This window comes from Sphaerodactylus townsendi, linkage group LG06 (assembly GCF_021028975.2).
Source record: "Sphaerodactylus townsendi isolate TG3544 linkage group LG06, MPM_Stown_v2.3, whole genome shotgun sequence".
NCBI classification, from domain to species: Eukaryota; Metazoa; Chordata; class Lepidosauria; order Squamata; family Sphaerodactylidae; genus Sphaerodactylus; species Sphaerodactylus townsendi.
In genome coordinates, this window is record NC_059430.1 from 95,800,209 (window position 1) to 95,824,753 (window position 24,545).

General features: G+C 44.6%; 1 protein-coding gene across 1 annotated transcript in view; it reads left to right on the top strand.

Annotated features, from left to right (window-relative positions):
• ELOA (elongin A) overlaps nucleotides 1–24,069 on the top strand; it is a 28,516-nt gene extending 4,447 nt beyond the window's left edge. The window contains exons 2-11 of the mRNA XM_048500878.1: nucleotides 5,715–5,771; nucleotides 7,517–7,635; nucleotides 9,367–10,561; nucleotides 12,274–12,388; nucleotides 13,593–13,748; nucleotides 14,799–14,896; nucleotides 17,553–17,733; nucleotides 18,834–18,945; nucleotides 19,178–19,335; nucleotides 20,905–24,069. Of these exons, the coding sequence (XP_048356835.1) occupies nucleotides 5,715–5,771; nucleotides 7,517–7,635; nucleotides 9,367–10,561; nucleotides 12,274–12,388; nucleotides 13,593–13,748; nucleotides 14,799–14,896; nucleotides 17,553–17,733; nucleotides 18,834–18,945; nucleotides 19,178–19,335; nucleotides 20,905–20,966 (2,253 nt within the window). The 3' untranslated portion in view covers nucleotides 20,967–24,069. The remainder of the gene's footprint in view (nucleotides 1–5,714; nucleotides 5,772–7,516; nucleotides 7,636–9,366; nucleotides 10,562–12,273; nucleotides 12,389–13,592; nucleotides 13,749–14,798; nucleotides 14,897–17,552; nucleotides 17,734–18,833; nucleotides 18,946–19,177; nucleotides 19,336–20,904) is intronic.
• Nucleotides 24,070–24,545: the final 476 nt, after the last annotated feature.

Below are 24,545 nucleotides of genomic sequence, written 5' to 3' on the forward strand. Positions count from 1 at the left end.
GGTTGCAGGAGAGGTTCATGACTTTTTTGCAGATGGATTCCAAGACCAGGGAGGAGGAGGAAGATCAGGGTAAACTGTCAGAGGAGGTTTGAAGGCAAAATTATATTTGCCACGTCACAATATGTCAAATGGTTATAAAGTTCTGTCAGATCACAGATGCCTTAAGGCAACCCAGTAGAATTCTCACGGCAAGAGGCCATTGCCTGCTTCTGCCTGACAAGCCTGGTATTCCTTGGTAGTCGCTCTTCCAAGTGCTAGCCAGGACCAGCCTTTCTCAGCTTTTGAGATCTGACATGTTCAGGCTAGCCTGGGGCTATCCAGGTCTGGGCAGTGTGCCTAATAGTTATGAAATCTAGCTTGTTTTTCAGTAATGTATATGTATACCCAGTGGTGGAAAGCGCCTCCAGTTGTAGCCAACTCATGGCAACCCCATAGGGTTTTGGAGGCAAAAGACGAGCAGAGGTGGTTTGCTATTGACAACCTCCACTTAACAACCCTGGACCTCCTTGTTGATCTTCCATCCAAGTACTAGCAGGGTCTGATGTTGCTTAACTTTCAAAATCTGATGAGATCGGGCTAGCTTGGGCCATCCAGGTCAGGGCATATGTATACCTACTAACCTTCTGCATGTTGAACACATGAAGCTGCCTCCTCCATTACGATCAACCTTGTATACTCTAACTGGCAGTGGTCCCCCAAAGAATTTTGCAACATTTCCTGCCTGATCCTTTTAATGGGAGATCAAAGCTCCAACCTTTGGTAAGCAAAGTAACTGCCCTGCCACTGAGCCCCAGAACCTCCAAAGACTATTGGGGAGGAAGAACGTAATGTGGAGTTGCCTTGTGGCTAGATCCCCAAAGCGACAGCAATTGTAGATGTGGGTCCCTTGCAAAGTGTTTGAGACTTGCTGAATTAGCTGGATCTTGGGAATGGCCTTTCTCTTCCAGTGCTGAGTGGTGATGTTGGGACCAATGATCTGATTTAGGAGAAGGGATCTTCAGACATTCATGCAAGATTCTAGTCATCAGGAGCTGGGGGCAGATTTGTCTAATACAACGTTGCATGTGCCTGGTGTTTGACAGAATGATAGAAGCCAGATCTCTGCCCCAATGAACTTACAAGCACTCTTTCTCTCTCATTCTCAGTCTGTTTCTTTCTTTTTTTCTTTTTTGAAAGAACTTTGTTTTGTCCATTCCCCCCAAATAATATACTGATGACTACTCTGTTGCCACAGTACTGATGCCTGCTTAATGTCATTTTGTACTATTATTCCATTATATTTATTTTACAAAATGTATATCCTGCCTTTCTGCCCTCCACCAATGTGGCTAACAAATTAAAACCTACCCCCCTCCCCCCAAACCCAGATGATTAAAATCAGAGCTGAAATACAAAAGCATAAAAACAACAATTAAAACATGGGGAAGCAAGGAGGGTCACTAAGTGAGTGCCAAATGAAACAAAAAAGTTTTCACTTACTGGTAGAAGATGGCAATAGAAGGGAGTGAATGCAAATCCTTGGAGAGAGAGTTCTAGAGTCTTGGTGCTATGATCAAGAAAGCCCTCTCTTGGGTTGCCACCAACCTAATCTCAGGAAAGGGAGACACCTGGAGCAGGGCCTTCAAAGATTTTTAAGTTTTTCTTTCTTTTAGAGACAAAAAAATAAAATTAGTGGTGTCAGTTCTAAGGTCATCAATCCATTGATTTATCAGAAGTGGACATTTATCTCTCCAGGGTTGTAATATGTAGCAGTGGCACAGAGGATCCACTTCTGTTGACCATTAGTTAGCCTCCAAGAGATGGGCAGATAGTTTAAAAGAGCCCTTCGGGGGTAGGGCGGTTTATCAAATCGAAATAATAATAATAATAATAATAATAATAAAAGTACATAAGCATCCTCAAAAATTAGTGAACAGTCTGATATGAACATAAGAAAGAGCCTGCTGGATCAGACCAGAGTCCATCTAGTCCAGCACTCTGCTACTTGCAGTGGTCCACCAGGTGCCTTTGGGAGCTCACATGCAGGATGTGAAAGCAGTGGCCTGCTGCTGCTGCTGCTGCTCCTGAGCACCTGGTCTGCTAAGGCATTTGCAATCTATATGAATGCTAACTTCTTCCCTGAAAAACCAAATGACTAGACAATCCCAAAGCATATGCTTAAGGGATGCACCCTGTGACGTACAGTGCCAACAGTTAGATGTTTTACTCAGTTCTTTGCTAAAGAGGTAATGTGTTATCCAGTACATCCTAAACATAATTTTTTGCTGAATAAGTCACAACTTAAGATCCATAGAGAGAGCAGGTGTAAACTTTGCTATATTCTATTGCTTTGGCAAAATAGAGTGATCTTGCTCCATATTTCATTCAGTCCTGAGACTGCATATCATATTTATTAATCAACATCAAATATTTATAGACAAATAGTGTACATTTTCTGTATTGATTCAATTCGAGTTTCCAGGAGCAGAGGGGAATCGGAGGCCTTTATTACCCAAACCATATTTAGATACCAATAAATGTTGCAATTGTAAATATTGCCGTTCAACAGGTTATGTCTTGACCTCAGTTGAGGAAATGATGAAAACTTATCATTATAGTCTATCAAATGGTCCAACGTAAAAATCCCCTTTCCATAAAAGAGATTTCTTCCCAATTTTTAGGTCTGGATTGGGGCATACATTTAGCATGTGGACTGGATCAAATTGATACTGTCGTGACATTGTGCACCAGTGTTCCCTAGCTGCAGAAATTGTTGAGGAATAGGATCCACTCTAGCATAAATAGACCCAAATGCAGAGGTGTCCAACTCTGGTGCTTCAAATGTTCATGGAATACAATCCCCATCAGCCTCTGCTGGCATGGCCAATTGGCTATCAGGGGCTGATGGGAATTGTAGTCCATGAACATCTGAAGCACCAGAGTTGGACACCCCTGCCCTAATTCATTCCACATAGAGGAGCAGCAGACAAGAAGCTGCAAGGAGCAATCCCAATAATTAGTAGAAGTTACCAAGTATTCCTGATGATACAAACTGTCATAAGGGAAACCAAATCCTCTTTCTTTGAAAGGGAAGATGATCATAGACCTCAGGCGTGTTCTAGGGTGGGGGGAGTCTTCTCCCTTATCCCCTGTGATCTAATGAAATAATTCTGCACTGTGTTGTTGTGGCCAGATCATAACTGTGGTTTCTGCTGTTCCCTACAAACCAGAATTTCTACTCTTGATTTTACACCAGAGTTTGGAATCGTGGTTTGTAGGGAAGCATGCAAGCTGTAGTTTATGGCTTGAATGTATCAGTGAGCTGTGATATGTTGCCAAAGCAGACATCTTACATTAAATTGCAGTGGTGGATGAGTCCCAGAATTCCCCAGGACCTTGCTCATGTAATGATGAACCATTTGGCCTTGTTTATACTCTGTTCAACAAAAAGAACTAAGAACAGTTGTGCGTGCTCCGGTGGAAGTTGGAGCAGCGTGCACCCACATTGTAAGGTAGCCTGATTCTCTGGGAGAATTTTAAAATCTTATTTAAGTGCCGCTTCCATCGAAACTGTTGTTATCTATATCGGGATACACAGCACTTTGATAAAATAGCATTTATATTGCTCCAGTTGCCTGTTGTTGAGACCTCCCTTCTTGCAAAGTTGCGCCTGCCATTTTCTTTCCTGTTCGTGCCGCGGGAAAGAAAATGGTGGCTGCGAGTTTGCAAAAAGGGAAATCTTGATAGCAGGCGTCTGGAACAATATAAATGCTATTTTATCAAAGTGCTATGTTTCCTGGTACAGATAATAATAGTTTTGTTGGAAGTGGCTCTTTAATAAGGTTGGAGAATCGAAGGAGTCGGAAAGCAATCAATATAAAGAAGACCCAGGATGATGTGGCAAATTAATTCACACATCTCCTGAGTTCTTTATGTATAGTAATATAGGGTATAGTAATATCTCCTTTAGTTAGACCAACCTGACCTGAGATTCTTAATAAGCTGTGAGTACAAAGTCACTTTCTCTGACTTTTGGTAACCATTCCTATTCTCAAAGGGATGCTTTGTGATTTTCAAGATCTGGAAAACTGTCATCACAACAACATTTACATTAAATGCTGTTTTTGTCATCTCTATGTTTAAATAAATAACATGGGATGGACGTATTTATACATCACAGTTGTCTGTCTAGTACATTTTTATCTTGTTTTTTCTCAGTTTGGAGCAGCAGGCAAAGTGTCCTCCAAACCCTGTTTTATCCTCTTGACAACCTTGTGAGGGAGGTTAGGGCACAAGTGAATGACTGTCCCAAACGCCTTTCCCTTCACTTACAAACTCCTTTCCCTTCTCTCCTCACAACAAACACCTGTGAGGTGGGTGGGGTTGAGAGAGCTCCAAAGAACTGTGACTAGTCCAAGGTCACCCAGCTGGCATGAGTGCACAAGTTAATCTGGTTCACCAGATAAGCCTCGACAGCTCAAATGGCAGATTGGGGAATCAAACTCGGTTCTCCAGATTAGAGTGCACCTGTTCTTAACCACTACACCAAGCTTAAGACAGAGTCAGGATTTGAGCCCAAGTCTCTGATCCTGGTTCAATATAGTAACCATTAGACTCGACTGTCTCTTCAAAAATTATGGTCTGTACATCAGAACCATCATGCAGATTGGAAAGTTTATTGTGGCAGAACCGGCAGTAACCAGGTCCTAAAACCTTGTTATCTTTGGGAGTGTTATATAGTCATTTTACAGTTATTATATATATATTTCGTAGGCCGTCTCATCCTCGAAGGGCTCTAGGCGGTTTACAACAATAATTTAAAACACAATTACAAACCTTAAAAACAGTAGCAGCGTACAGAGTCATAAAACAGAATCAACCCAGATTCCCTGTAAGTGGCGCCTGGTCCCAAGGCTGGGAGGGGCAGCAATGCCAAAAGATGGAATCAGTATAAGGCATTGCTAAAGAAGACAACACATGGCAGGGGTTGCCTTCATCCAGGGGCAGGCCGAGATTCAAGCAGCCAGCCTCCGTCCAAAAAAGCTCCATGGGTGTGGAACAACTCCAGTTTGTTGGTACAGACCCTGCAAAACTCACCAAGGTCCTGCAGGGTCCGAACAGCTGGTGGGGGAGCGTTCCACCAGGCCGGGGCCAGGGCTGTAAAGGCCTGTAATTCATCATATCTATAAAATTGAATATTTCTGCAATTAGTTGTTTAAGAAAGACTCTCACTGTTACAGATCTTGGAGGGAATCTTTTATCCTAGATCTTATTCCTATTTTTTTAAAAAAAACTTTATTTCTTCTGCATTTAAGACATCGCTGCATACAGTATCTCTGAAAGCGCCTCTGAGGCAACAGATCCTTGAGTGGGAGACATGTCTTCCTCTTCTGAGCAGGGTTCACGTACTCATTAAAAAAAGGAAATGTTTCTTTCTCACCTAAACATTAATTTCTTCATCAGCCATTCAGTGTTTTTCCCCCCAAGAAGCTGCTTCAGCGGAAACAAAGCAAGAGGATGTGGGTTTTTTTTCTCTCAGCTCAAAAACACCAATATTTTGGACTAAGCTAAAATTGCCAAATTCCTCCCATGTGGCTGTCATCCTGATAACTCCATTGATTTTGTTTTATGCCCTTCTGGTATGTCTGCTCCCAGGAAGAGCTCTTTCTTTGTGTTTTGTGATTTGTGAAGAAAAAGAAAATAAACTTATTTTTTTTTCTCCTTTGTCTTTACAGCTGCTAAAAAGCTTGAGGAGACTGTCTGAACTGCCCATAACGGTTGATATCCTTCTGGTAAGAGCACTTCCGTATTGATGATTTTCTTTTTTTAACCGTTAGCCCTGTCCTCTTTCCCGCTTGTTCGTGCTTGCTCATCATGGCTAATAAAATTAGCCGAGGAAGAGGGGATGCATCTGAATGAGTCCAGGGTCACTTCTGTGTAGAAATGATTCTCTGTATGTCTCTTGTAGCTGCTGCAATTGCAGAGGTGATCATAACAGTAGCGGAGCATCCATGTGGAAGCTTTCTTCTCCCTTGGCCTTGGCACTTTGTGGTTGCCATTTGCCCTACCAGAGACTTCAGGCTTTTTTTAAAAAAGTGGTCACTATAGCATTATAACAATGTATTGCAAGGATGTACTAGTACCTAGCTTTTGAGAGGGAAGGCAGCATGGAATAGCCCAGTCTTATCAGATCTTGACATCTAAGTAGGTACAGTACTTGGAATCAACAGTCCCTCTAACCATGGTAGGAAACTGCATGGAAGTTCCCTACCTCAGCACTGAAATGAGCTGTCTGTGGGAGCTCCCCCTGCTGGCAGCTGCCCAAGCTGCATGGCACCAATACAGTGTCTGCGTGGCCACGTGGCTTACAGGAAACATTGCTTGGAAAGAAGACCACCAGAGGCAGGTGATGGCAAACCACTTCTGCTTAATCACTTTCCTTGAAAGCTCTTTGCCATAAGTTCGCTGGGACTTGGTGGCACTTTATACACAATGACACACACACACACAGCTTTCTTTTAATAAAAAAAGTCTCTAGCCCTTTTCGTTACAAAATTGTAAGGAGAAATATGCAGTACATTTGTTGCAGTAAATCTTAACATTATAAAGTTTTAGCTACTGCCAATTAAAAAAAATAGATGGAGGAGGGAAATGGTTGTTGCAGGCAGTGATGTGAAGAGAATAGTGCCACTGGGCTTGAAAAGAAGAAGAAGAAGAAGAAGAGTTCGATTTATATCCCCCCCCCCTTTCTGTCCTGCAAGGACACTCAAAGGGGCTTATAAACTCCTTTCCCTCCCCCCCACAACAAACACCCTGTGAGGTGGGTGGGGTTGAGAGAGCTCAGAAGAACTGTGACTAGCCCAAGGTCACCCAGCTGGCATTGGAGTGCACAGGCTAATCTGAATTCCCCAGATAAACCTCCACAGCTCACGTGGCAGAGCGGGGAATCAAACCCGGTTCCACCAGATTAGAGTGATCTTAACCACTATGCCACTGTGGCTCCCTACCTACTGAAGGTAGGTAGGCGCTGACCTTCCTGTTCATGCTATGGACTTCAGCTTTAGTTGCAGTCTTTCCAAACAGATTGCATCAAACCAGGTTTGGGAAAGACTGCAGCAAAGCATCGGAGGGGTGGTTAGTTTCGTGGAAACAGGATGAATAGTGGATGATATCATGTGAGTGCACCCCGAAACTGTGTTGCCATAGGAAAGCCAAGGCGGTCCAGGTGGAAACAGCCCAGGACACTCTGAAAGCTACTATTAAGAAGCAGGGTGGGAGTAGTAGCTTGAAAAAGGCTATGCCCCCGCCCCCACCAAACTCTCTTTGGGCTTGAAGGATCTTAACAACTGTTCCATACTAGCCAATCCCCTTGTTTAACCTGATCAAGCAGGTTATTTATGAAAACATTTATGTAACGTAACCTTTGGGGATATTTTAGTGTACATGCTAAAAGAGAGACTAATATTGGGTATCAGTTATTCTCAAACTTAAGTATCAATCCTTCTCAAATAAGTACGTTTTCTACACCTTGGTGCAGGAGACTGGAGTTGGGAAGACTGTGAATGGTTTACGGAAACATGAACTGGTTGGAGACTTTGCCAAGGATCTGGTGGCGAGGTGGAAGAAGCTGGTGCCTGTCGCCCAGGAAGCAGACAGGTAAATCCTTGGCTTTGAAGTCCAGAAACTTGTATTTCCCAAATAACAGAGAAGAGCAGGCACTGAAAATCACTGCAAACAAGACTGAAGCTGATTGGTGTTCTCTTCATTGTGCTTCAGGCCTGATCAAATGTGTGTTATATATTTAGACTTTTTAAAATCATGCCCATTCTTCAAGAAATCTCTTTCCCCATTTTATCACAACAGCAGCAAAAGGTAGATTAGGCCAAGAATGTGCGACTTATCCAAGGTCACCTGTGGGGTTTCTCAGGTCATCCTCTGACACATTCTATATAAGGGCTCTGGCAGTTTTTTCCCCAACAGAGTTTCTCAAAGGAGGTACAAAATAGATCAGTAATACCATTACAGTTTATGGCTGACATATAATACCTGCCATATTTGGAACGAGTGGTCATAGCAGACTGTAGTGGGCAGGTCTTCAAGATCTTTTTGTCAGATCTGGATTCTGTGAATTTCAGTAGGCAGCTTAGGATGGGATAGAGGGTTCAGATGATCTCCTGGAACAGAGATCAGATGGAAATGAATGGGAGGGATCAGATGGAAGAAGCCTCCCATATCTTCAAGGGTTGCCTGGCATAGACTGGTCAACATTGTGCCAAACATAAAGGAGAAATAGAGCTGGGTGATGGGTGCCTGTCAATGTTGGTCTACTCTGTACCTCCCAAGGACCTCACCCATCTATTTAAGAAGCATTGAGTGAGTGTTGGATATCAGAAATTGTGGCTAGCTCCCCTTCTTTGTGTTCCAGGCAGTGATCAATGAGGTGTAGCTGTACAGCTAAACCCACATAGGGCTGTGCCATCTGGACTTCCTCTTTTTTGACCATGCATAGAATGTGGTGCCAGACAGTTTAAAAAATACATAATATAAAACATTGGCTCTGCAAGTCAATAGAACTTGTATGCGTTTTGCTTAAACTTGCTTGCTGTCCAGTGTTACTCAGAGCTTGGTTTCTTAGATTTTAAGTAACTCGGAACTTCAAGGGTAGGAGAAATAGACTGTCTTCAGTTTTTAGGTAATGTAAAGGAAGGTGGAAGTTCTGCTCATCAAGGTTGGCATCTTTCATAGATACTTTTGAAAATCTGCCAGGTGTACCTTCAGTCATGAGGGCTAGAAGCCTTGTTTCAAAAATCCAAAGACTGTAGTTCTGACTTCTGTGTTGAGGGATGACATCTGCATTCTTTGCCTCCAACAAACAGGGTAGAATGAACTTCCCCACTGAGTTCACATAATCCTTCTTTTGGGTTCTCTTGATTAAGAGGGGTCTTAGTCAGTGGGCTACAGGGGCAGCTGCCCTTGGCCCCATGCTGAAGCGGGCCTCAACCACCCACAGCCCAACTCCCAGGGGAGAGGGAAAAAGACGCAACAGAGCAGGCTCCTGCTGCCGCCGCTTGTACCCACCCTGTCTGGGGCTTGGACTCCTCGCTTGCAGCAACAGCCACTTACTCCTGCCCCATCTCGGACTTGGGTGGCCAGCTCAGTGCCAACTGCTTGTCCAGGGCTCTGGCAGCCAGCTTCTGGTTACGGCTACCATCGAAGCAATGGTGCATGGAGTCAGGGCAACGCCTTGGTTGAGCCTAGTGGGGGCAGCAGTGATTCTGGGGCCCATTCTGAACCACAGAAGCGTCAAGACCGCCCCTGCTGTAGACCTGTCCATCTCGTTCCAATAACTCTCTCTTTGTCTCTTTCACCCTCTCTTCCCATCTCAAGGAATAACCTTGAACCTGAAGAACGCAACTACGACCGGAGCAGCTCTAGGAAACGGCAGCGGGACCCATCCCCCAAAGAAGAGGAAGAGCTCGAGCAGGACTATCCAGAAGCCTACCAGCCTTCCTGCAGCCAGTCATATGAGCCAGACTGTGGGACAAAGAAGCCCAAAAGGTACTCCAAGCTAGAGAGACCCCAACTGACTGTGACCTGTGGCACACCAGAGGGCAGGACGTGGGGCAGAGAGTCTCCCCTGCTCTCCTCGGATCAGGAGTGCTCTGACTACGGCCACCCAGTTTCACCCACGCTGAGCGAGAGCCCTCAGGAATTATCCCCAGACCTCTGCATAGTTGAGGAGCGGGAGCCGAAGGGCCTTCACCGGAAGGCTAACAAGGACAGGCCAGAGGGGGGTCACAGTCGGGCCCTCGGGGAGCCCCAGGACAAAGCCAGCTTGAGCTGGGGCAGAGAGCATAAATCTTCCAACAAGGAAAAGCAGAGGCCAGAGGCCAAGGCAGAGGAGAGGGTCCTGGCGTTTAGTACGGAGCGGCTTCACAAGGGTTCTTCCAAAGAGCCGCTCCGAGACGCTTCTTTGGCCGGCTGCAGCAAGGAGAGGCTGAAGGCTGTGAACAGCACCAAGCCAGAGAAGAAGAGAGAAGGCGGAAGCTCAAAGAAAGAGAAATCGCTGCACGGTGACTTTGAGGAGGCTCTGGGCAACCACGTCAAGAAGCAGAAGCTCCTGGAGCCTGAGCCAGTCAAACCCAAGAAAGCCAAGCAGAGTTCGGAGGCCTCGCACGGCGATCGGGAGAAGCGGAAACCAGAGAAGGATTCCTCCAATAAGAATAAAGAGAAAATGGCTTCTGGCGGCGTAAAAACCACAGAGGGCAAATCCAAATCATCTGATTCGAACAAGAAAAGAGCCAGCTTCTCCCTCTCCGATTTTGGGGAAGGGGAAGGGGAAGATGAGTTTGAGAAGCCGACAATGTCCTTTGAGAATTACCTGATGTATGACCAGCCTCAGCAGCACAAGAAGAAAAAGAAGAAGATGCCAGTCAAGCCCCCGGTATCTGCCCCTGTCAAGGACCGAGAGCACGGCAAGCAGAACGGGTCCAAGTCTAGCGCCAAGAGCTCCGACTCCAGCCGAAAATCCCACAAGCAGGTGGGCGAGAAGAAGCAGTCAGAGGCATCCAAACCAACAAAGGTAAGCCAAGCGCCGTGGCAGTGTACCTGAGTTCTGGGAAAAGATTTTGCCCAGAAGTGGCTTGGTTGTAGAACTGTGTGTGTGTGTGTGTGAGAAAGTGCATTTGGGAGGGACTGTTCAGGTTGTTCAAGGTATTGTGTCAGAGAAGTGTAAGATGCTTTTGAATTATACCCAGTGGACCAAAATCTCAGAGGAAAATCCTCTTTTCCTTAGAAAAAGGGAGTAATAAACTACTTAGACTGCTAGCTGAGCACAGATGAACTTCCTGCAGGGAAATATCCATTTGCCCAGCTGCCAGAAGACGGCAAGATGGATGGCTGTTTGAATGACCTGAGTGGGGCAGGAAAGGAGCTGTCAAGTCACATCTGACTCATTGCAACCCTCTGAATCATGTCCTCCAAAACGTCCTATAAGTTGTTCAGATCTTGCAAGCTGTGGATCGAGACTTCCTTTATCGAGTCAATGCACCTCGTGATGTGTTTTCCTCTTTTCCTGTTGCCTTTGATTTTTCCTAGCATTGTTTTCTTTTCCAATGACTCTTGTCTTCTGATGTGACCAAAGTATGACAGCTGCAGTTTAGTCAGTTTAGCTTTTAGGGGCAGTTCAGGCGCTATTTGATCTAGAACCCACTTATTGGTCTTTTTGGCAGTTCATGGTATCTGTAAAACTCTCCTCCAACCCCACATTTCAAAGGAATTGATTTGCTCCCTGTCAGCTTTCTTCATTGTCCAACTTACACACACACACACACAGAAGGAGGCTCAAGGTGATGCCGAGGTAACATCTGTGCCTCTAAAGCTTGGGTGTGCATAAAGTGCTGTCAAGTCATAGCTGATTTATGGCAACCTCAGCAAGGGACTTTAAAGGCAAAAGATTAATCAGTGGTGGCTTGCCGTTGCTTTCCTCTGCAGAGTCGTTCTTGGGGTTACCCTTCCAAGCACTGACCCTGCTTATCTTCCAAGATCTGACAAGATCAGGCTATACCAGGCTGCCTTTCCTCTCCCTATTGTAACAAAACAAAACGGGTCCAGTGGTACCTTAAAAGGCTAAAACAACATTCATGCACTATGATCACTTGCCCAATCCCATCTTTTATTTGATGCTTGTTCAAAACTTAACATTTTAATCGTCCTTAACACTATTTTGTAGACTGTTATATTTTCCAACCCCTGGTCCAGGAGCAGAAGCAACCAAATCACCAGACTTACAATAAAATTGTCTCCACCTGAGAGTGAATGAACCTGATGGTTGCATAGTTGTGGTTACACCTTTGCCCTGGATTCTGAGTAGGGATTCTTGGGAAATGGCTCAATTCTACTGCATTTGTTGAAATTTTGCCAGGCTATCATTACTTGCAAAACAAAGTTGATTTTGTAATTCCCCCTGCCCCTGAACCAATGAAGTGTGTTGTTCTTCTGAACATCATCTGTTGGTACCTGGCTGCCTTTGTCCATGTTTGCAAACAGTGACTCAGTTGGTTGCCTGAGGTGAATAATAATTGCCTCTGAGCCCCCCCCCTCCACCCCCCAGTTCAATCAGGCTGAGAAACTTTTGCAAATGGGAAGAGATTCCCCCCCTTCCTGTAAACTGTCTAATTGTGTGAGAGAGGAAATGTTGGCTAGTAAATATTTTTGTGGACTGGTAGCTTTTTTGGGAGGTGGGTGCAAGGCTTGTGTTTATACAATGTGAACTCTTGTTTTTCCCCCTTCCAGATCCCCATTGATGTGGTGCCAACACTCCCTGACATACCCTTGCCCCCGATCCAGAGTTCCTACCGCCCTCTTCCTTCACTGGATTCGCTCCCCCTCAGCCAGCCAAAAAAGAAAGGTAATTTTTGGGATGAGAATCAAATGGAACCTATTTGACCAAGTTCTTTTAGTGTTCTTTGATGCAGGAGAGAGATGTTGGATCGATTTTTTAAAAATCTTTTTGCGAATGTATTTATTTCCCTTCCCACCAAATACTCCTGCTTACAATAATGAAAATATTGAATGAATCTGACAATGGCATCATTAAAGTACAGACTTTTCCTGTAATGTGTAACAGTCTGATTTCTAGAAAGGTTGGTGTACGTATGCATGTGAATACCATCAAGTCACAGCCAACATATGGTGACCCCAACAAGCAGTTTTCAAAGCAAGCAAGAAACAGATGTAGTTTGCCATTGCTTTTCTCTGCACAGCAACCTCAGTCTTACCTGGTAGTCTCCCATCCAAGTCCTGACTGAGGCCCACCCTGCTCTGCTTTTGAAATCTGACCGGATAAGGTTCTCCCATGGTGCCACCAAGTGCTTTTAGAAAGGGGGAGGGGCTAGGTGGGGCGTTTGCCCAGGAGGGCTTCACATTGACTAATTGGCCATGCTGGCAGAGGCTGATGGGCATTGTAGTCCATGAACATCTGGAGTGCCATAGGTTCGCCACCACTGGACTATGCTAATGAAAAGGCATCTTGTTAAACAAGGCTTCTGCCTGAAATGTCAAATTACTGTTAGGGATGTGTTTCTGTATAACCTCACTACTGACATTTTGTGGTTTTCTTGTAACAGTCATTTTGTGATTCTCCACCTCCTGTGACTGCCATTTTGTGACTGTGCCCGCTGTTTTGTGTCACAGTTCTAAAGGTGCCCACAGGCTCGAAAAGCTTGGAGGCGCCTGGCCTTTACCATGGCACTTCCCCTGCTGAGGCGGCATAGCAAGGCCAAGTGCAGCTGCTTTGCAAAGGCCTCTTGGAATGGAAATTTTTGAGCTTGCTTTCAAAAGACCGTTAAAAATGAGCTTGCTTCCTTTAACCTTTTGTTGTTGGGTTTTGCCTCGTGGGGTCATTTAACGGACTACTGCTGGACTAGTTAGATTTCAGTCTCATCCAATGAAACCTTTTTAATCCTTTGAGGATGCAGTCATCCAGCCATTGTCAGATTGCCTTTGACTGTCTGCACTTGATCTTTGTGCTGAATCTTGAGATTTGACAGTAATGCATCTCTCTCTCCCTTCCATACACACACAGACACAGACTTTATTCTCTTGTTTTGCAGCATTGTCCTCCCCCACAGAGGAGGATGAAGCAGGTTTCACAGGACGCAGGCTGAATTCTAAGATGCAGGTGTATTCAGGATCCAAGAGCGCCTACCTCCCAAAGATGATGTCTCTGTATGAACAGTGCATCCGAGTCCTCAGCAATAATATCGACTGTGAGTATTGCTTGTTGGGTGCTCCGGGTGGCTATTGTTGGTTGAATTCTGTACTGCTGTTGCTCTAAGACTTCAGCAGTGTGAGTTTTCTAACTACCTATGTCTGCCAGCTAATGGCAAAAGAGATGCAGGTATTTGGAGAGGAGAAGCGGTGTATGGGAGGGAAAGTCTGTGTGCGTGCCTCACTTTTTCCCTCGCTCGGGGTCAGCAACCTTTGACAATGGAAGAACTAGAGTATGGGAAACCAGAGCAAGTGGTCAACAAAGAGCTGGTATAAGAAAGACCATTTCGTAATAACTAATTGTAACATTAGCGAGGATTGACATGGTAATTCATAATCCATAATGTTTCTGGAGCCCGAATGGTGGTCGGAACTGGTACACACAGGGTCATGCAGTAGTAATAAATATACACAGAAGCACCCTGCTCAGTGATTTTAGTGCACTGGCATAGATCAGCGCATGACTTGCCTTTGAATTCCTGGCAGCTGTTAACGTCTATCGTTTCCCCTTCCCCTTCATCTCTAGAGAACCCTTCAGATTTTGTTTCCATTGCCTTTCACAGGTTGGTTCTTCTAGCATCCCACTCACCTTTCCAATAAACCTGCAGGATTTCATATTCTTTTTTAAGGAGCCATATTTGGTTCTGGACTGAGACACACAGGCTGAAGACCATTGTAAACAGCCATACTGGCCCTTGAAAAAATCCAGGACAAGAAAAAAAATTCATGCAACACCTTTTTATTTAATCCATGTAACACCTTTTTGTGAGAAGCTTATCAAAACTCTTTCCCAGGCCAGATGGGGTTTTTTTTAATGAAGGAGGAAGAAAGCAAAATTTCCAGGTCAAGATCTTAAGACTGTCTCGCCAGTCATTGTTAGAAGCTGACAAGCTCTCATTACCGTAGGTGTGAGATAACAGCAGTTGCAGCAAGATTCTCCCAGGTCTTAGTTGGACATTCTGACCACTAATACCATACTTGCTCGTGATACATTTGTGACCCTCTGGGTTTTTTTTGCCCCAACACATGTTTTTCCCTTTTCTGCATAGCAATTTATGAAGTGGGTGGAGTTCCTTTTGCTGTCCTGGAACCCGTCTTGGAGCGATGCACCCCAGAGCAGTTATGCCGCATAGAGGAGTGTAATCATGTGAGTGCTGGGAGAATGGGATGGGGGATTTTTCTGTTGTTATTGGCCTGACTTCCAGCATCCCTGGCTGTGGCCCTGATGCAAGTCCACTGTTGTACCTTCGGATTGGCAGAGCCGTTTGGTGTAGCAGTAATGCAGCTGAGCTCTGAACAAGAAGTGCCTGGTTTATTTTCTTTGCATTTAATTACTGAATGTATAGCCCACCATTCTCACTGAGACGTGAGGTGAATCACACAGTGGGAAACTGTGATCAAACAGTCTGAGCCGTCCAATAAACAATGCAATGGAACCAGGATTGCAAAAATTAGAAGCAATTCAAAAAAAGCATCATTAATCATTATAAATATGTCTGTCTTCATGATGGTGTGTAAGCTGTATGCAGAGAGAGATCTTACTTGTTGCTTGGAGTCTGGCCTTTGCAAGATTCCTCTTACTCAAGACCAAGCCTTGCTTTCACTCCAGTAGTATCCCTCAAGCTTTAACTGACCCTCCCCAAAGCCATCTGCTTCTGCTGAAGAAAGCCAAAGGACTCAAGTCAGGTTTTCTGATTCAGATTTTGAATTGGGAAGAGAAGCCAGTGTCATCTGGGTTTGCTCTGAGCTGATCAACATTTTTTTTCAAGCACAAAGTTTTGAACAGGATGTGTGCAACTCTGAAGCAGCAAGATTTGTGATCAACGTCATGCCAAGTATGTTCTAAGAATCCTTGGTGCTACGTATAGGCTTTCAGTTTGAGAATCCCAGGACTATCCTTTTGTTTTTCTAGGTCTCTTAAAATACAGCTGGTTGAGTGCTCCTCCACAATTATAGGTGGGCAGGAACGGGAGCTGAGCATTGTCTACTGAGTGATGCTCAGTGGCTCAGGTGGGCTGCAGATCAGCACAACACCAGTTGCCAGCTGTTTCTGTTGCAAATGAGCCTCTGGGGTAGAAAAAGCCAGGGGTCCTACATGTCTTTGGAAAGAAAAACACGCTGAACAACAGTGTAATTTTTCCTGTCTTGAGAGAGCCTGGGAGCAGCTGGAGCAAATGGCCTCCTGGGCTCACACAGCGGGATTCAGGAAAGAGAACTTTATGTAAGCAATGACTCTGTTGGCAGGGTTTGCTAGCATGCACCTAGCTCTTCATTAAGGGCCCTTTGGCAAATCCCTGGACGACTGCAAGATGGAAACTTTATGCATTCTATGTAACATACCAGTATTCTGTTCAGTGCTTAGGTTCAGTATATTTCATGTACTTTCTTCTGTTGTTGTTATTACTGGTTTTGATTTGTGTGATAAAAATGCATGGCAAGGATGTGGATTGGCCACAGGCAGGGGAAATGGAAGGAAGGGAAGAGTGCAGAAACATTTCTGTAGAAGCTTGCTGTATGCCCACGAGAGCTAGGAATCGCTGCTTGCAAAAATGGAGATTTCCCATGGCAGTTGGCTCTTCACACCCATTAGGCCAGGGTGTGACTTCAAAGGCTATTCACCAGTTTGCCAAACAGATTATACAGAACTGCTGCGGTTCACATGTGAGAGGCAGTGAGTTGTAGTGGGTAGTGTGTGGCCTACCCTGGGAAATCTAAGTTCCAATTCTCTGGGGTTGGTAAGATCCCTGGGTGGCCATTTCTATCTCTCAGCCTCAGTGGGTTAATTGCAAGAGAGGGCGGGGGTTGTCTGTGTGAGAGAATAAGAGCGAGGGGAGGGTAGAAAAAGGCTATATATCATCCTTAGAGGAAGGATAGGAGCCAGATGTAATCTTTGTATCATTTCTCTTGCATTGTTTATTACCTGCTCTGCCTGAAGAGATTTTGAGCAGCTTAAAAAAATGCAAAATACTACTTTTTGAACCAATTTGTGGTATTTCATATGACAATATCCAAAGAAGAGGATCAATCCAAGCATGAATATTGGTGTCCATCAATTTGAGAAAGGAAGCATTCAAAATAGCAGTACAAAATGTGAACTAACTGTCCAAGCCACACTCCTTGGTAGCATTAATTCTGTCCGTTGGCGAGAGAAAGACTCTCATCCATGGGGAAGGAAGCAATAATATGTACAGGAAATGTCATTATTTTTGTTCCTGAAGTGTGGAGGTCCATCTAACAAAGTATACTTTATAAAGTGTTGAGTGATCATCTAATCTCGTAATTAAAACAGTGTCAGTTTCCTGAACAGTCTGAACCTAGGACTGATCATCTATTGAGATTTAGAGTGACTGCATTCAGACATCACAGTATTTATGCAACAAACTGATTAGTATTCTGGATGTTAGTGACAAATCCTGGCTGGTGCTTGAACTCTAAAGTCTACTTCTTGCTTCCTCTCCAGCTCTGAAGCCATTTTTCCTGCTGGGTCATCTCTAGCCAGGCACCAATGAGAGACTGTGCTACTCAGCAAAGGGTGGTTTCTGCATTCAGACATCTCCGTAAACCACAATTAATAACAACCGTGGTTAACAAGCCAGCTGCAAACCCTAGTTTGAAATCCCAAATTGGTGTCAACAGAGAAAACCCAAATTGACAAACAACGTTCCAGCTAACCAGGAGTTTGATTAAACCCATGTTATGAAAACAGCTTTTCAGAACATCTGATGGGGGTTGCATCAATGGTTCTGAGCTGCTTTCTGATTCCTTTATACCCCCAAGCTCATTTTTGTGCTTTTCGTTTCTAGTTTTTAATTGAGGACACCAATGAGTTGTGGCACAATCACTGCATCCGTGATTTCAAGAAGGAGAAGCCAGAGGAGTTTGAGTCATGGCGGGAGATGTACCTGCGCCTACACGATGCCCGAGAGCAACGGCTGCTCATGCTGACCCAGAACATCCGCTCGGCTCAAGCCAATAAGCCCAAAGGTAAAGGGGAGAGCTGGACCCAAAGATAGCATGAGATGTAGAGGCACCATTCATCTTCTGCTGGTTCTGAAAGGCAGTTGGGATCAGGTCGCTAGCTTTTGTTTTAGACCTTCTCTTTGCCTTTAACAGTACTTCTATGTTGGATGCTTTGCTTTGCTACATTTTTGCACATCTGGCCGTTGCTAAGAGCAACAGAGCAGGCTCAATATGTTACTGTAGTAGCAGTAATTTTAATAAAAATAATATTTTCACTTACAATTGGCCTTTCTCAGTGGGTTCCAAGGCAGATCACAAGCACATCAAGAAAACTTTGCAGCCAATCAATACACAGAATTCAATATGTGATAATATTTGAATCTAACAGCAGATATTCCTAGTAAGACAACATGATGCATTTGGGCTGAGATTATAGGACTGGGGGAGGGGGTATGGGGGGGGGGAACAGACCAACACATGCAAACACATGTATATATAGATAAATTATATATACGATGTTTTAAACTTTTATTGTTGATGGAAACCGCCCTGAGCCTTCGGGGAGGGCGGTATATAAATATAACAAACAAACAAACAATGTGTTTAAGGCAGTGATTCTCAACCTTCCTAATAACCTTCCTGTTACTTTTGGGGCATAGCATAACCAGAGGTTCCATAGGTTTTGCTGTTTCTATGCCATGTGGCAGAGGGACAAATAGCCCCTGTTAATGGTTCCTGTCTTTGCTGCAACTGGATGTAATGTGTTACCTGTCCTGTAAAGCCCTTGACATGCTGTTGCTGATTAGAAAAGGCTTCTGTTCTGCCCATGCACGGCTGGCTGTAGAAAAGAAATTGTTGTAGGGAACTTGTTGGAACTTGGAGAAAGAAGGTGCAGATGAGGCCTGGTGGGTGGGGAGGGTACCTGCCTTCAGTGAAGATGTCGGCCGACTGCTGTGAACTAGGGGAAAAGCTTTCTGGCCAGTCTTTGAGGCCTTGACCATCTTCTTTTGGCTAACCTGAGTTTCTCTCATTCACTGATTCTATGGGAAGAGCAGCTTGGCCAGTCTTTGAAGCTTGAATGGACCAGCTTCCTTTGGCTAACCTGAGTTTCTCTCCCACTCTAGGCAGAGTAGCTAAGATGGCATTTGTCAATTCTGCTGCTAAGCCCCCCCGGGACGTGCGGAGAAGACAGGAGAAATTTGGCACTGGAGGAGCAGTCGTCCCAGAGAAGATCAAGTGAGTCTCAAGCCATATCCACTCTGTTCAGTGCCCCCCCCCCCCCCGGGGGGGGGGGGGGGGGGGCATGGAAGTCAAGCATCTTGTTCAAGAGGAATCTCCTTTTTCTGTTTTTCATATATAAAAACATATGTATGTTCAGATTTACTGAAGCTGCTAAGTGGTCATCCTTGTACGTGGGCCAAGTGGTTCTATCATTTAGGATCTTTCTTTCTCTCTCTCTCTTTCTCAGGATAAAGCCAGTTCTCTTCTCCCCGGGAAAAAGCAGCAGTGTTCAAGTGGAAGAGGAACAGGCCTATGAAGGGCCCAGCACAAGCAGCGGTCACTTGGGTCCATCTGCAGGCAGCACTTCCTCCGTTAGCTATGACCCTCGGAGGCCCCCCGTGAAGAGTAAGTGACTGGAGATACTCCAGTATCACTTTTGCCGGCGATCGTGTCTGGCTTGAATTTCCTGCCACGGGATATGGAATGTCTGGGGTTGTATCAGAGCTGCTGCATATCTAGAAGAAAAGGGGCAATGGCGGGGGTGGGGAGTGGGGAGAAGCCATCCTAAACCGAGTGCCAAGTGGCTAGAGCAGTGTCTTTTAACTTATATTTCAGGGAGCCCTAGTATAGGTTTTCCTGGAAGCTTATAATGTGGCTTTCTTCAGTAGGGAGATGGGTAGTTCATTCTGAAACACGGACTCAGTTTGCACAGTGAAGCCTTAAGCTGGTCTAGCCTTGCTCCTGCGGCATATCTGTGCTGACAGTCAGGATGTCTTATCAGTAGAATGATGGATATTTCCTATTCCTTTCTCGGTGGCAGCCCAAATTAATCTTTGAAATGCTGCTCCTTGGGGACCAGAACAGTATGGGGGGAGGAGTTGCTGAAAATCTCCCTTTTTGTGTTAGCAGATTTTTTTTTTGCAAGATCCAGACATGTAAGACCTTAAGTCTGTGCCCCAGTTCAGACTATGCCCAAGACCCTCAGCAACATACAGTGATCTCGGGAGACCCAAGTTGAACTGTGACGCTGAAGTGGTCTTCCTCAGGCTGACTCCTCATACGCAGTTTGGGAAATAGGATTTGGCCTTCTCCTTTTGATATCTTAAACCTTATTCCCCTTTAGTTTGTGGAGAAAGAATCAAGGTCCAAAGGAAGTTAATCTTGTTCCAATATGGAGTGAGAGAGAGAGTTAAAATGTAACTGTAACCCCCTCAGAAGGGGGCCTCCGAGATGGGGAGTGGCTTTTAGGAGTGGGAGTTCGGTATTAAAGATTGATGGGGTTGCAAGTCTCGGGTTGTGGCAAATCCTTTTTCGTTCAAATTGAATATTTGAAACAATGTTTATACTGTTGCATTACTGTATGGTTTTACATCCAGTCATCTGCCTTGAAACTTGAAATGGTTCTCTATATTAATAACTAATGGTTAATAATAAGTGTGAATAGGAATTACAGAGGAAGGTTCTAACATGTATGGTAAAAGTTTGTTTAATTTTGGCTTGGTGAGTCAAGGGAGCAGCTCCGCCTTCTAGCCCCAGGCAGTCTTATTCTGCCCACCTCTCTTGTTTGAGAATTTCAACAGGCCTTGCCTACAGGACAGAGCAGCTTGGATCCTAAGCCTCCTTTCCGCTTCACCTCCTTTGTCCTTTGGGGGGAAGGATCCTCTGCTATGGGCAACATTCCTCTAACATTGGGCCCTTTTTACTTCCCTGAGAGCCATCTATCTGGCATGAGTGAAAGTACCCAGTACCTGTAGACTGCTCCTGCAATGGAAAGGGCCATCGTAGAAGTGGAAATAAGGATCCAAATTTCTCATTAATTTCCAATTTCCAATTTCTCATTAATTTCATAACTTGTAACTTGCTCTCAGATAGGAATTTAGAACTTGCTCTCAGATAGGAACTCAGAATGTCATGGTGTGATGTTCTTGTGCATGCTTGCCCCCTTCTCAATTTTTTCTTTCTCCCCCTTTTCAGAAATTGCACCCATGATGGCAAAGACTATTAAAGCGTTCAAAAACAGATTCTCTCGAAGATAAAAGGTACCCATGAGCAAGGGAGAAGAAGAGAGCTCTTCTCTTCAGAAGCAGAATTTTGTGGGCAAACAGGAGGGGGGGGCAAGACTACCCCAACCCCAGTGGAAGACCAACAGCACAGTATTGTTTGAAGCAGCCCTCCGGTCCCATCCTCTGCTCCTGTTGCCTGGGATCTGCAAATGTGAAATCTGGATGTGTGTGGAAACGAGCAAGTCCACAGACAGCGGTTTGGCCTTTAATCTCTCTTTCTCCCCCTCCCTGCCTGAATGATGGAATGGTGAGGAATACCTCCCCCCCCCCCACCTACAGTGTTCTCCTCAACCCCAATTTAAGGGTCCAGAGCTCTTGTGCCTCGGAAGCTCTTCTCTTGAAGAAAAGCCTTTACTCCAAATCTGCCTGTTGTTTTTCAAGCCCCACCTTGCAATCCCTAGATCCTGCCAAAGGGTTTTCCAGCATTTTATCAGGCCATTTCCGGAACCTCCCTTTCATGATTCCTTCTCCCTTTAAATCCCACGTTTCAAAACATTCTTCTGTTGAAACCCTCGTGCAGATTGGGAGCAGTAGGCTTTATCTAGCTGCTGGGGATGTCTCTCCATTCTGTGTTTTGCTCATTTGAAAACAATGTGTTTTTGTGTGATGGTTGGGAGCCCTCCCACCCTCCTTTTTAAATGTCATAGGGGGGAAAAACAGCACCTGAATCTTTTGAGGGGAAGAAAAAAATATGCACAAATCTAAATTTTCAGTACTCGGCTGTTGTTTTTTAATGGATCATGACATTTGGAAGCCAAATTTGTTTTTAAAATGAATAGTGAAGGCATTAGTGTTTAGGTTTGGGGGGAGGGGTTGTGTCTGTGTGTGTTCATTTTGTGTTTTTTATAACTTTGAAGATTTTAGATTTGTCGTTTCTCCCCTCCTTCCTGGATTTTGGTCAAAGGATGTTTGTTTTTATGCAGCTGCTTCAGGTTCACTAAATCCCTTGTAAAATACTTCAAGGGAGTCATACAGTCACTTTAGAATTTTAGTTTGTCATGTCTGGTCACTTGATGGGAAAAAGACATCTCCTCCCCCGCCCCACCCCCAGTGAAATCGCTCTTACTCAGGAATCCTGGATGCCAGATGTTGAAAGAAGCAGCAGGCAAACTGTAGTTTTCTGTCTCTCTGGACCATCTGCCCCTGGATTAGGTGCAGTATAACATTTTCATCACAAGAGACCCAAGAGTGCTGGGAGTTGCCTCTGGTCTCACCCATCTGTGGAGAGCTTGAGGAAAATGTGTTGCTTGGCTACTTCTTTAAAATTCTGGAGGAGGGGACGCTGGGTTATAAAAACACTATTTATCACGATAGTGATGGGTGTAGAGAGGTGTGTCTTGGGAAGCATGACTGTGTTTCCTGGTGCCAAGGCTGAAGGAATTTAGGAAGACTTATGAAGGAGAGACTGATTCATAGAGAGGGGGGGAAATCTTCTGTGATTTTCCAGTCCTGTAGCATTGAATTTTGCAAGAATGCTCCACATCTATACTAGGAGGCAGTTGGTGTTCATGAAATAGAAGACCCTCCTCCTCCTTTCCACTGATAGTCCCTCAACATTTGGGACAGAATGGGACCTTTTTCTTTCTTTCCTTCCCCCCCCCCCCCCCGTGACTCACGTGCCATGCAAGGTAGGAAAAGTCCTCTTGATGTCTCTTTGTCCAATGCTACTCCAACTCCTTTTTCTATCAGTTTTTAATAAAGGTGTTTGAAAATGGGTCTCTCGGGGGTCTGCTCCAAGCTGATCGAAGGCCCCAGAAAGCTTTAAATGACATCGTGTAGCATTTCAAAGCATGTCGTGCTGTTTTTAAAAAGAAAGAAATTGTGCTCCTTTCTTGCTTTTGCTGTATTTAATTTTGCTGTATTTAGTTAATTATATTATCTGCCTCCTGTCGTGCTTTTTAATGTGTGTGGGTGTTTTTTCTCCTTTTTATAATTGGGATAGGGAAAGGGAAATAGAAAGGTTCAGAAACCAATGGGTTGGCCAGGGAGGAAAGAGTATTTGGATGCATCCATAGGATTCCCAGGTTGTGTTAAATTTGGATACCTAAGGTCTGACCCTAGTAGACACCCCTCCTCCCTGCCCATTAAATTGCAAGTAGAAAGCTGTCAGGTCTCTCAAACCTTTGCAGCCCCAGCTGAGGGATTGCAGACCTGAAATGGCAACTAGTACTACCTGACTGAAGCCTCTTCAACCTGGCTCTTGGAATGTCATCATTCCACACAAGGGCCAGGTGGGGCGGGTCAAAGGTTTCTATAGTTCCACCCCTTCACAGTGCATATTGTAGCTGCTGCTAGGCTAGAAGGACAGGATCTCAAGTTTCCTTGACTCAGCAATGGAGATCAAGGGGCAGGCTGGGCTTATTCCACCAGGTTGCCCTCCCCCAGTGTCTGAGTGTTGCTAGTGCCACGTTTCTGGTCTGAGGTCAATATTTGGGTATTGTCTAGCGGAATGTGCAGCCTTGCCATTATCAATACCATTAGGTCTATTTCTCCGCTGAAACTGGATCTTGATATCTGAAAATTCAGCCACCTGTCAGTATTTTGGACTAGTTTGGTGGTGGATTTTTTGCTGAGGGAAGTTTGCAGTGCAAATATTATGACTTCTAACTGTTATAATGGAAAACATTTTCTCAATGGATAAAGCAGGCCCTCTGCAGAGGCAGGAGAAGGGGCTGTTGTGCCCCTCACTACTTGGGAAGGTGAGATCTTCCTCTCTCAAAGCCAGATTCTAAATTAATTGGTTTGAAAGAATTATGAACCTCCTTTTAAGGGGTAGACGGTGCCCAAGTGGGATCCATTAGGGAGTGAAACCACTCCACTGCTGATTCTCCTTTGGGTGTGCAGAACATTTTAAAATAAGTACTGTTTTCACTGCTACACTACAAAAAAACAGTCAATTTTTTTTGGTGTACTATGAGGAAAAGGTAATGCCGAACTACAGCTGTATTTTGGTCCCTGACTGTAAATAACAATTTTCTATGTTACTTTTTTGTGGTAACTATGGAGATGAATATTTTAACTAGATAAGTTATATGAAAGGAAGAAAGCTGTGTCTCAATAAAAGCCAAACACTGGACTTTGTTTCTGCCCCGTCTGTGTCTTGCATGTGTACTGCTTACTTGTATTGGGAAATATACTGAGTTACAGTGGTGGGATTCAAAAATTTTAGTAACAGGTTCCGATGGTGGTGGGATTCAAACAGTGGTGTAGCGCCAATGGGGCTGGGCGGGGCATGACGGGGGCATTGCCAGGCATTCCAGGGGCGGGGCATTCCTGGGCGGGGCTGTGGCAAGGACGCAGTTCCCCTTCACCCCGCCTCTAAATTCAAATAGTGACTGTTTAAAGTATTAAAAAAGCAATATAACGAAAGGTAGCGTATTATTTCTTTTTTATATAATTATATTGATTGATTTTAAATAATAACATGAGAGAAACCAAAAACTGTTTACAATTGTTAACATATTACAAACATATCTAGTCTATTTCTCTCAACCCCCCCAACTAAAACATCTTATATTTCCTCCCTCCTTCCCATATTTCCCTCCCTCCCTA